The 12,202-nt window shown below is 35.4% G+C and overlaps 1 protein-coding gene across 13 annotated transcripts in view; it reads right to left on the reverse strand.

Annotated features, from left to right (window-relative positions):
• Positions 1–12,202, reverse strand: part of DNAH12 (dynein axonemal heavy chain 12) — a 210,342-nt gene that overhangs the window by 132,412 nt on the left and 65,728 nt on the right. For all 13 annotated transcript variants that reach the window (XR_007514395.1, XM_049861985.1, XM_049861986.1 and 10 more), the window contains 6 exons: positions 10,721–10,873; positions 10,226–10,465; positions 9,653–9,898; positions 9,022–9,141; positions 3,694–3,803; positions 106–289 (listed from right to left, as the gene is read on the reverse strand). Coding sequence is in view for 12 of the 13 variants with exons in the window: in XM_049861985.1 (XP_049717942.1) it covers positions 106–289; positions 3,694–3,803; positions 9,022–9,141; positions 9,653–9,898; positions 10,226–10,465; positions 10,721–10,873 (1,053 nt within the window). In the remaining variant the exon portion in view is untranslated. The remainder of the gene's footprint in view (positions 1–105; positions 290–3,693; positions 3,804–9,021; positions 9,142–9,652; positions 9,899–10,225; positions 10,466–10,720; positions 10,874–12,202) is intronic.

The raw sequence follows: 12,202 nt of genomic DNA on the forward strand, positions 1-12,202 counted from the left end.
CCTTCATAAAACTGAATTTAGTATCGAAAATATGAAAAGACTTCAAATTTCTTGGTTTAATGTACACTGTAAATAAAAGTTGAGAATGTTGAAATTGTAGATTACCTCATGAGACACTGGATCAAACTGTCCAAAAAGCTGGCCCATAGTAATGGATTTGGGGTTCACAGTCCTATAAATAACCTTTTCTTCCTCTCCATAGCCCCGCTCATTCATAAGACTTAGAGTATCAGCCAGCACATGCAGAACCTTAGTCTTAGCAGCAAAAGGCTCACCTACTAACATAAAACTATCAATGGGAAAAAAGTAATTATACAATAAGATTCTGAGAAATGATCAATTATTTGCCGCATATACTGCTATATCAAACTTTACCCTGTGGTAATTACTACACATAATTTTTTTAACTATATGAATTTTTCTCAGATACGTGGAAAATACATTTAACTTCTGAACTGGTTGATCTCTAAATCAAATTGTCCACAATATGTCATTATCTACAGAAGTGAATATAATAAAAAGTCTCCAAATGACAATGAAAACTTAACATGTGTATACTCTTAAAATAAAAAACTGAGACTTGGGGCCTCCTAAGGAGAGGAGTGGGAAGGATTACCTTTCCTAAAGTCTTCACTTGCTCTTTGCCAAGTATTTCTGGTTCTCCTCTCTTCTGGCATACAGTAGGGTGCCTGGCTCTCTTGTGCAGGGACCATGTGACTAACTCCAACCAATGAGTAATAAGCAGAAATGATGAGTATTACTTCCTAGCAGAGATAGTGCCTATTTGACTAAAGGCTTCCATTGGAATAACTGACCAAGGACACACTGTATTGTGTATGAAAAAAGATCCCAACGATGCTGCCCTTTTTTTTTTCTTTTAAATACTCCCCATTTGCCCCCTCCCCCAACCCCCAGTAACAACTAATCTTCTTTTGTCTCGGTGGATTTACAATTATTCTAGATATTTCATAAAAGTGGGATGACACAATATTTGCCTTTTTGTGTCTGGTTTATTTCACTTAGCATAATGTTTTCAAGGTTTATCCATGTGGTGATATGTATCAGAACTCTCTCTTTATAGCTGAATAAGATTTCATTGCATGTATACACCACATTTTGTCTATCCATTCATCTGCTAATGAACACTTGAGTTGTTTCCACCTTCTGACCATTGCGAATCACACTGCAAAGAACACTGGTGTACATGTGTCTGTTTGAGTTGCTGATTTTGATTCTTTTAAGTACATACCTAGGAGTGGAACTGGTAGGTCATATGGTAAGTCTATACTTAACTTTTTGAAGAAATGCCAAACTGCATAGGGGCTGCACCATTTTATACTCCTACCAGCAATGTAGAGCTTTCCAATTTCTCAACACCCTCATCAACATTTATTTTCCTTTTTTTTAAACAGCCATCTCAGTGGGTGTGAAGTGGTATCTCACTGTGGTTTTGATTTGATTTCCCTAATGACTAATGAGATTGAGTGTCTTTTCACATGCTTGTTGGCCATTTGTATATCTTCTTTGGTGAAATTCTATTCAAGTCTTTTGCTCATTTTTTAATTGGGTTGTTAGTCTTTTTGATGTTAAGCTGTAAAAGCTCTTTATATATCCTTGATATTGAACCCTTATCTGACGATACATGGTTTCCAAATATTTTCTCCCATTCTCCAGGTTGCCTTCTCACTTTCTTGATAAAGTCCCTGATGCACAGAGGTTTTTAATTTTGATAAAGTCCAGTTTGTCTATTTTCTCTCGTTGTTCATGCTTCTGTTGTTGTATCTAAGAACTCATCGCCTAAAAGAAGGTCTTGAAGTTTTACCCCTATGTTTTCTCATGAGAGTTTTATAGTTTTAGCTCTTATGTTTAGGTCTTTGATCCATTTGGAATTAATTTTTGTATATGGTGTGAGATATGGCTCCAACTTCATCACTGTACATTTGGAGATCTAGTTGTCCCAGCACCATTTGTCGAAGTGGTTATTCTTTCTCCATGGGATGGACTTAGTGCCCTTATAGAAAATCAGTTGGCCATAAATGATGGATTTATTCCTAGATTCTCAATTCTATTCCATTGGTACCAGACCGTTTTGGTTACTGTAGCTTTACAGTATGTTTTGAAATCAGGAAGTGTGAGACTTCCTACTTTGTTGGTTTTTTTTTTTTTTTCCAAGATTGTTTGGGTTATTCAGGGCCCCTTGAAATTCCATATGAATTTGAGGATCAGTTTTTTCATTTCTGCTAAAAGGGCTGTTGGAATTTTAATGGAAACTACGTTGTATACATAAATCACTTTGGGTAGAACTGATACCTTAACAACATTATGTCCTCCAATCCATGAATACAGGATGTCTTTCTATTTATTTAGATGATCTTTAATTTATTTAAGCAGTGTTTTACAGTTTTTAGTGTAAAGGTCTTTCAGTTCTTTTTGTTATGTAACCATGGTTATTCCTAGGTATTTAAGCTGATTATGCTTTTGAGAGAATTTACTGACAAAGAAACCATGAGTATGAACTAAAACGTATGTGAATGTTAAAGACTTAAAATGACCCTTGGAGATCGGGTATATAAGGGGTGATTGTATTATTCTCTCTATCTTTGTATATGTTTGAAAATTTACCCAACAAAAAATTTTTTTTTAAACTCTGCCTCTTTAAAAAACCAGGGCCATTGGGGTTCCAACTTTCTATAGGCAAGAGGCAGGCTGAAAACATTTCCCAGCTCCCCAGCACAACATTTTCTCTTTTGCCTACTTCACATGAGGCCAGGGAAGATAATGGAATAGAAAAACCTCTCAGGAGGTTGAACCGAGATCCAGGGAGAACAATTAACAAGAAAGGCCCTCCCATTAAGCAAAATCAAGTACAAGTAGATAGAGATTTTTTTGGGCTTTAGGTTTACGCAGTTTTGGGGGGTCTCTCTAAGAAAAAAAATATTATAAAATTCTGAATATAAAATGTCCATAGCCACTTTAATGACACCCTACACAATAAATTATGTATACAAACGCTTATGGCCCCTTGGAGGCAACTCCACAAGTGAGAGATCTTGAGGTTTAAAGTGCATTAGTTTCAGGGTCAATTCATCTCTGGAACTGAGGTCCTCACATGTCAAGCTGGATTTAAGAATTGCTACAGACCACTGTTGGCTATGTCTCCTATTCTTCAATTTCTGAATGAAGATGTTGGCTCTAGTAATCCTATCCTGTTCTGCTATTATATAATGGGTATGTGGAGGGTAGGTACTTTGTCTTTCTGGTTTTTAAGTCTCTGGGTCAAGAGCAACAAGTTTCAAATCTGATACAAAGACTACCCACAGGTCCTGAACTTTGAGCATTTCATTGCTTGACTGGAGCTTTTTGGTTGTCTCTCTCCGTGCAAAAGAAGAGTGTATTTCATGGGCATGAAGGAGAGTGAATAACATATCTGATGACCAAAAAGGCAAATTATGGTGGTCATTAGTGCCAGGTTCCTGTATAAGCACTCCTTACCAACCCTTGCTGGACATCTAGCATGAGAGAGGAGTAAACCTTTGTCTTTTTAAGTTACTGGGACCAGGGGTTGTTTGCTTCCTAGCCTACTTAGCATACAAAGTCTGATGAGTTTTTTGGTTCATAAATCGTAGTTGTTTTAATAGTTCAAATGAAAAATAACATCTAAATATGGGAGAAAATTATAATCTATAATCTTACCCATGTCTAACAATCATCATTTCATATGTCTGAATCATTTTATCAAGAAAAAATTTAACAGGTTGAAGATTATGTGCCTTGCAGGCTTCATGAGCACATTCCAAAAAGTCCTGAAATAAAAAAATAGAATCCATTTCCATAAAAAGTTAACATGAATTAAATCATACATGTCTTATAAGTATAGGCTTTTCATTTAAAAATAAGAAAATTGTATCTTCTTATACTGATAAATTATTTCTTAAAGTTTTAATTTTTTTTAATTAAAAGGAATGAATACAGTTAAAATACTTTCTAAATATTAGTACTCTCCATTATAAATTTTTAATGATCATAATAGCATCACAGCATTGCCATATGCTACATGAAAATAACTCCTTTTAATAATGTTTCCCAGAATTCCACTTTTGTTTAGGACATAGGAGGATGTGCAGACAATTCCACACACTGCAGTAACTAGAAATAAACAGAGAATCTAAAAAAAAAAAATCCTAAAAAATTTAAAGGTATAGGAGAGCTTTGGATGCAAATAAGTCTAAAGGAACTAAATTCCAGAGAGGTGTGAGCCTTTCCTGAGTAAGCACAAATCAGCAGTTGCTTTCAGCCAAGTCTGAACAAGGATGAACATTAGAATGGGCATGCTATAGGCAGAGGGACTCTGCTAGAATAAAAAAAAAATGAGAAATTGTAATGGTCGTGTGGGCTTGTGTGACAGATTAGAATCTGGGAAGTCTCAAATGCAAAGCGACTTTTTCCCACTGCCCATGCTTTTGCTAAGTGTGTGGAAATACAGGAGACCAAGGGCTTAGCTGGAAAGAAGAGAAAGAAAGAGATCTCTTTAGTCTCAGGATGCTTAGATGCCAAAATCCTGCTAAAAGGAGGAGCCTATAATACAGCAGGGTAATTCTCACTCTAAGGGCATTTAACCCAGATGTTATAATTAGTAGAAAGGAACTTTTAAAATGAATTTTATAAATATATTGAATAGACAATAAGATGGAAAGATAGATAAAAAGATGAAGAATTTTGGCAAGAAAACGGAATCTCTAAAAAGAACCAAATTCGACATGCTACAACTGAAAGACAAAATACCTAAATTAAGAATTCATTGGATGGGCTTATCGACAGACTGGACAAAGCCAAAGAGCGGATCATAATCTTGAAGACAGATCAATAAAAAGTATCCAAACTAAAGCACAGAAAGAAAATAATGAAAAACAATGCTTAAAAGACATGTGAGGCAATATCAAATTGTCTAACATACATGTAATTGAAGTCCCAGAAAGAAGAGAGAAAATTAGACAGAAGAAATATTTTAAAGACAATTACTGAGAATTTTTACAAACCAGAGAAAGACATCAACCCACAGCTTCAAGAAGCACAGTAAATCCAAAGCAGGATAAATAGAAAACAAAACAATACTAAGCACATAGTCAGACTGCTCAAAATCAAGTAAAAGAGAAAATAGAAACAGCCCGGGGAGGGGGGGAGATTATATTCAAGGGAACATAAGTATGCCTGACTTCTAAGCACAATACTGAAAGACAGGAGTCAATGGAATAACATCTTTAAAATGCTGGGGAGGGAGGAGAAAGGAGGGAGACGCTGCCAACCTAGAATCCTATATCAAGTGAAAATATTATTCAAAAATAAAGGTGAAAATAGCAAAAAGGTGGCAACAACCCAAGCTCCCATCAACAGATGAATGTATGAACAAAATGGCGTACATACATAAAATGGAATACTACTCAGCCTTAAAGAAAAATGAAGTCTTGATACATGCTACAACATGGATGAACCTTGATAACATTATGCTGAGCAAAATAAGTCAATCACTAAAGGGCAAATCCTGTACGGTCTCACTTATATAAAATGTCAAGAATAGGTAATTATACAGAGACCAATGGTTACTAGTGGTTACCAAGGGCAGGGAGGAGGAGGGAAAATCACTGACTGGGAAATAGTGAATTTTTGTCTATAGTGTTGAGAAAATTGGCATTGACTAAGAGCAATGGTTACACAACCAGACTAATGTAGATGTTACCATTAAGCTGTATACCAGGAAAAAAAAAGCAGGGGGGTCAAAATGACAAAGTGTTTTATATAATTTTACAACTATGGAGGCAGAGATTTTTTTTTTTTTTTTAAAGGCTGCCCCTGTTGATATTACTTAGGTACAATGAACACTTCATGGAATTAGTTTTCTTGGCGAAAGTTTAGGGTCATGACTCATGAGTCTATCTAGTCAATTGACCTGATGTCATTTTTAGAATTTCTGCTCTACCTTGTATCTCAGTGAGTAGTGCCTGGGGTCTTAAAAGCTTATTAGCAGTCATGCAAGATACAATTGGTGTCTATTTAATTGGAACAGCAGAGGATGAAGGAGACCCAGGAATCAGAGGGGAAGATGGACTGCAGGTTTAATTGCCTCTATAAACTACTACCTTCATTACCATGAGACCAAAAGAAATGGATGGTGTCTGGCTACCATTACTGAACATTTTGATCAAGGACCCACAGATGGATCCTGGTCAAAAAAAGGAAAAATGTGGAACAGATTCATATGGAAATTGACTTACTGAATCTATTGAAACTAGGGGAATTCCCCAAAATAATGCCTGCAAATAATCTTTAAACCTTGAACCAAAACTATCCCATGAAAAAAAAAAAAATCCAATGAAGCATTGTTAAACTAAACAACAGTTTACCCCAATCAATAAAAAATCTTTGCCTTAAGCACAGCGCTCTTAAAAAGAATTATCTATATGAGCTTAATCTGACAACAGTTATTCTAAAACATAGATGAGAACTAAAAAGGTAGAGAGTCTAAATTAATGGTGATGAAACAATACAGGTAAAGAAAGTGAGAATACTGACACAATGTGATGTAACCAATGTTATTCAACTGTTCATGTAGAAATTGTGAATGGATGTATGCTTAGTTTTGCATATTGCCACCGAAAATAAATATTTAAAAATAATAAAAGTGAAATAAAGACATTTCAGACAAACAAGTTGAGGGAGTTTGTTGCCAGCAAACCTCCCCTCACCCCCCACCCCCGAAAAGAAATACTAAAGGAAGTTCTTTGTGTTGAAAGGACAAGATTCCAGATAAAAGCACATATCTATTGGAAGGGATAAAATGTACTGGAAAGGATAAATATAAAAGACTATTACTTATTTTCCAATACTAATAACTAATGCAAAAATAACAATGTATTGTGGAGTTCATAACATATGCAGAAGTAAAATATAAGACAACAATAGCACAATAGGCAGGGGTGGGTGGATAATGTAATCACACAATTTAAGATTCTTATCCTATGAAATGGTAGAATACCAATTCAAGGTAAATTGTAATAAGTCAAAGATGTATATTATGATCTGTGGAGTGACCACTAAAAAGCCAACAGAAAAGATAAAATGGAGTAATAAAAATTACTTGAAATCCAAAAGAAGCCAGTAAAGAAGAACAAAGGAATACAGGACATATTAAAGCAAGATGGTATATTTAATATGTTTTTTCAAACTGGAATTTATGATTACCAGAGCCATTGCTATATTCATGGGAGTCCAAGAGTTCTCCAAGAGAATGCTAAAATTTCATATTGATTTTTTTTTAATCATATTAAAAAACAAAAAAAAACAGTGCCGTCAAGTCAATTCCGACTCATAGTGACCCTATAGGACAGAGTAGAACTGCCCCATAGAGTTTCCAAGGAGCGCCTGGTGGATTCAAACTGCCAACCCTTTGGTTAGCAGCTGTAGCACTTAACTACTATGCCACCAGGGTTTCCAAATCATATTAGTATATCCTAAAACCTTGATAATCGCGTTAACCTGGTACTGCCACAAGATGTATTAGTCTTTGAATTTGAGAATAAAAAAAAAAGGTAGGCCAAAAAGTAAATGATGTGCCTGGGGTCTTAAAAATTTGCAAGTGGCCATCTAAGGCACAACAATTGGTCTCTATTCACCTGGAGCAACAGGGGAAGAAGGAGAGTCAGAAATAGGAGAAGGAGATGGAATTTGTAGCTAATTGCCGCCATGAACAACTGCCTCCTTTGCCATGAGACCTTAAGAACTGGATGGTGCCCAGGTACCATTACTGAACATTTTGATCAAAGATTCCTTATAAGAATAATGATCAAAGGGGGAAATATAGAGCAGAATTTCAAATTCTCATGAAATCCAGACTTTCTGGAGCTATGGAGGCTGGATAAACCCCTAAAACTATTGCCTGGAGATAATCTTTAAAACTTAAACCAAAAAACCTCTGAAGTTCTCCTTAAAACAGTCTAGCTTAACGAGTAAAAAATGTCTGCCTTGAGCACTTTGCTCTTTTAAAAGCTATCCATATGGGATCAAAGTGACAACAGCAATTTGAAAGATAAGATAGGAATTTAGGGGGCAGTGAGTTTATGTAATAGGGAAGGAACAACTCAGAATAGGAAGATAAGAATGGATGCACAATTCTAAGAATGTAATCAGTGTAACTGAATTGTACATGTAGAAATGGCTGAATTGGTGTATGTTTTGCTGTGCATATTCTCAGCAACAACAAAATTTTTTTAAAAAGTAAATGATGCCTTAATTACACAACAGCTGAAACAAAGAATATTTTGCAGTAATATCGATAGAGAAAAGAGGTAGAATAATTGAATCATCACAAGACAAAAGGTATTTTATGCATGCTGAACTCAAAAAAATCTTCACTGCACATTTTACTGTGGAAATTGCCATAAAGGGGCAATTTCATTTCAGTCACACACCATCTACCTCTCTAATTTTGTTAAACTGAATTTTATTGAGATTGTTTTGTTTGTAGTTATTTATAAATTTATTTTGGTTTTATATTATATAACAGCTATAAGCAGCAGATACTTATACTTATGTGTGTACATATTTAGGCATCATTATGTCTAATTTAAGTGAAATTGGAAATCTACATTGTTTGTTTCTTTTAAAAAAGAGTCCACATATTACTTAAATTTTAGAAACAAAGCCTTATATTAATTATATAATGTTTTTCCACTTTCTGCCCGCCATCTTTTCTATTTTCTGGAATATACACTTGTAAGAATTACAATATACATACTAGCAAGTATTATAAATCATAAAATAGGAGATAAAATACCTTTTCTCATACAAGGAATATTATCTTTGCCGAAAGTCTTGTTGACTCTGGTATTATGTAATACCACATACTTTAACTTACTCATCCTCATTAATTAAAGTGGCCAACAGAATAATTTAATAAAACTTTGTAAACTACTGAGTCATCAGATAAATTTACCGTGCAGAATAAGTCATTCTCACAAGTTTACTTACGTTATAATCAGCTTCAGGAAGTTTAATACCAGGAAATAAGTCACTAGTTATTCCATTAAATAAGGGTATATCATGAGATAGAAACTTTGGTTCATTTACATCTTTAATTGATCGAAGAAGCTAAAATAACCCAAAAAATAAGCAATATAAGTTAATTGCTAACATTCTCCCCTCTAAAAAGTCAAAGCTTATTTTACATTGCTCTGTGGGATCCCTATACTAAAAGGCCAATACTGTGTTTACCAAGCCAAAAAGGTCCTTGTATTCATATAAATTCTAGTGAATAATATATCCCAGAAAGTATCATTTCAATGCCATTTTAAAATAAATGAGCAACAAACGTCTCAATTACCTATTTATAGTTCCTGATCAACCATTGATCAACCATATGGAAACCCTGGTGGTTTAGTGGTTAAGTGCTACGGCTGCTAACCAAAGGGTCGGCAGTTCGAATCCGCCAGGTGTTCCTTGGAAACCCTGTAGGGCAGTTCTACCTTGTCCTATAGGGTCGCTATGAGTCCGAATCGACTTGACAGCACTGGGTTTGGTTTTTGGTTTGGATCAACCATATTTAAGAGAAGTTCTAGAAATTATGTTTTTACTGAAACCTTCACAAGTAATTATTACTCACAAGTATATCTTCATTTTCATTTGGATATTTCAGTTTTAGGTTTCCGGCAGCCACCAAAACTGCTTTTACTGCTCGCATTCCGTAGTCGTAATGAAACTGTGATGACAGCTGCTCAGAGCAAAGCCTGTAGGTCATTACTATCTTCACAGACAGAGGTTTCGCATTCAGAAATCCATAGGAGTAAAGGGAGATTTCTGCTATGAGGGCATAGTTTGGAACCATCATAGCCACTGTTCTAAAAAGAACCTGAAACATACAATAAGCCAAATATATTATTTATATAAGGGAAGCTGTTTCTAAAGCTGAGAATAAGCATCCAAGGATACTATGCTGATATTCAAGTTTATACCCCAAATACATCTTTTCATAAGCTCCGTAATTTTTCAGTAGTATTTTAATATTCTATGCACTTTAATTATTTTGTACATCTAAAAAATTGTTCTGAGGTTTACCTCACAACAGATGGAATAGGTAAAATGAAAATTACAAATACCTGGGAGAAAACTGTAACATTTTGAAAGGACTAAGCTGTTGTTTTTTGATTAACAAATTTACGCTCTTAAAAAATATTACCTTAAGGTTGTCTGGCAATTCAGAACGCCCCGCATAGCCAGGATTCATGGTAATAGCTACAAAACAGTTTGGATTGAGCTTAAGCTCTGTCCCTTCAAAAACGAACACTTCCAACTTCTGCTGAATGGCTCTCTGAATGCAAAGGATCTGTTGAGCTACCACCGACAACACTTCCAACTCAATTCTGTTAAATTCATCAAAGCAAGCCCAAGCCCCAGAAGAAGCCAATCCTTTAAAAAACTAAAGACAAGAAAAAAGGAAGTGATTTTTCTTAGGAAAGGGCATCATCTCTTAAAACAAATATTTAGCCTTTTAAGTCTAAATTAAAGGTTAAGTTTAATAAAAAGCCTCAGGTATAAAAACAGTATCTTTACTCCTAAAACTAAGGTTAGGAAGTTACTCACATTTGTATAATGCTTAAACATGATGTCAGTTTATCCAAGAACCCTAGTAAGCTTGTAAAGTTGAATATTAGGGATCCAGCAATTTACCTACCTTTCCCATTGCTAGGTAATCTAGCCCGTCTGAACAGTTGAATACCACACACTGCACAGCAAGAGCTTTAGCCAAGTCCTTAGTGGTCTCGGTTTTTCCTGTGCCTGCAGGACCCTCTGGAGCACCTCCAAGGTTTAAATAGAAGGCACCTATCTGAAAAAGAAAAAAGTACATATATATGAAAAGAAATCCATGTAACAAACAATTGTTTACCAAATATACGTAGCATTATTTGTAGCTTCAGAGAAGTAGTTATATCATTATATTGTTCAGCTCATTTTTAGCATAAAATTTCCAGCTGCACAAAGTAAATGCAGTTTAAAGGGTCCAAAAAAGTGAAAATGCATTAAAATCTCCTTATCCTCTAATACTTCATCGAGACTTGAGGGAATAAAATTAGTTCAGAAAAGTTTTAATTGGAAGTGATTGAGGAGATGGCTGTAGACAATAACAACACATTCCGGATGGCTAGCTGCAAAGGGGGTAAACACTTGAAAGTGGGTGTTGTAAATCGGGGTCCATTAAATGAAAGAGAGACAGACTACCTATTACATCATTTTGCCTATGTTCTCCACTTTCTGCATTTCCATAACACTTCTTTATCTCCCTTCCCAGTAGTAACACTTTCTACCTTGTATTACAGTTAATTATGTACACTTTTCTCATCAATTAGTCTTTAAGCTCCTTAAAGGCAAGATCAATACTATATGACTTCTCTCTGGTTCCCCACAATGACTAGAACAGTAGCTGAAAATCTTCAGACACATATAAACTACAGTCAGATCTAACTATAGAATTCATTTCATATAAACCACCATGGGAGTTTGTGAAACTTAACTCCTTTTAGAAAAAATAGGGTTAAGGGACCAAGGCTGAAAATAAACCTGTGAAAATCGTAAACATTTTTACATTTACTGAAATAGAACAATAGAGACGGCTCATAAATAAAGGCACTATCAATGATATTTCATCCACCTTAAATGTATAATGGATGCTATGTTGTTAATGTCCATTAACTTGACTGTTGGAAACCTCAGGAACACGCTTATAAATGTGTTCCCTTTATTATGAATAATAAATATACCAGGCAAATTCTTTTCAATGTCTGGTGTTGTATACTAATGTTTAATACAATTCTGATTTTATAACTCAGAGTTTTTAGCTTCCATCTTACAAGCATATCACAGCTTCTGAGTTCACTGAGGCCCCAGTTGTAGCAAGAAGTTTGAAATTCATTTGCTCCATGTGTATTAGGCAGTGACTATGCACTTGTTCACCACTAGAAAATCAGAGAGACCTGGTCCCTGCCCTCAAGTAGCTTCCTCAGAAAGTGAAGAGTTTGATGAAACACTTTATTACTGACCCACTGGTGCCCAGCCCAGGCCCCCCTTACCAGGCCACTGCATCCATCTCCAAGAGCTGCGAGTGTCAGTTGCCGACTTCTAAGAACTGCCCTCCACTATAGGAGCTAGGAGCCCTGGT

The sequence above is a fragment of the Elephas maximus genome, chromosome 20 (assembly GCF_024166365.1).
Source record: "Elephas maximus indicus isolate mEleMax1 chromosome 20, mEleMax1 primary haplotype, whole genome shotgun sequence".
In the NCBI taxonomy this organism is placed as follows: Eukaryota; Metazoa; Chordata; class Mammalia; order Proboscidea; family Elephantidae; genus Elephas; species Elephas maximus.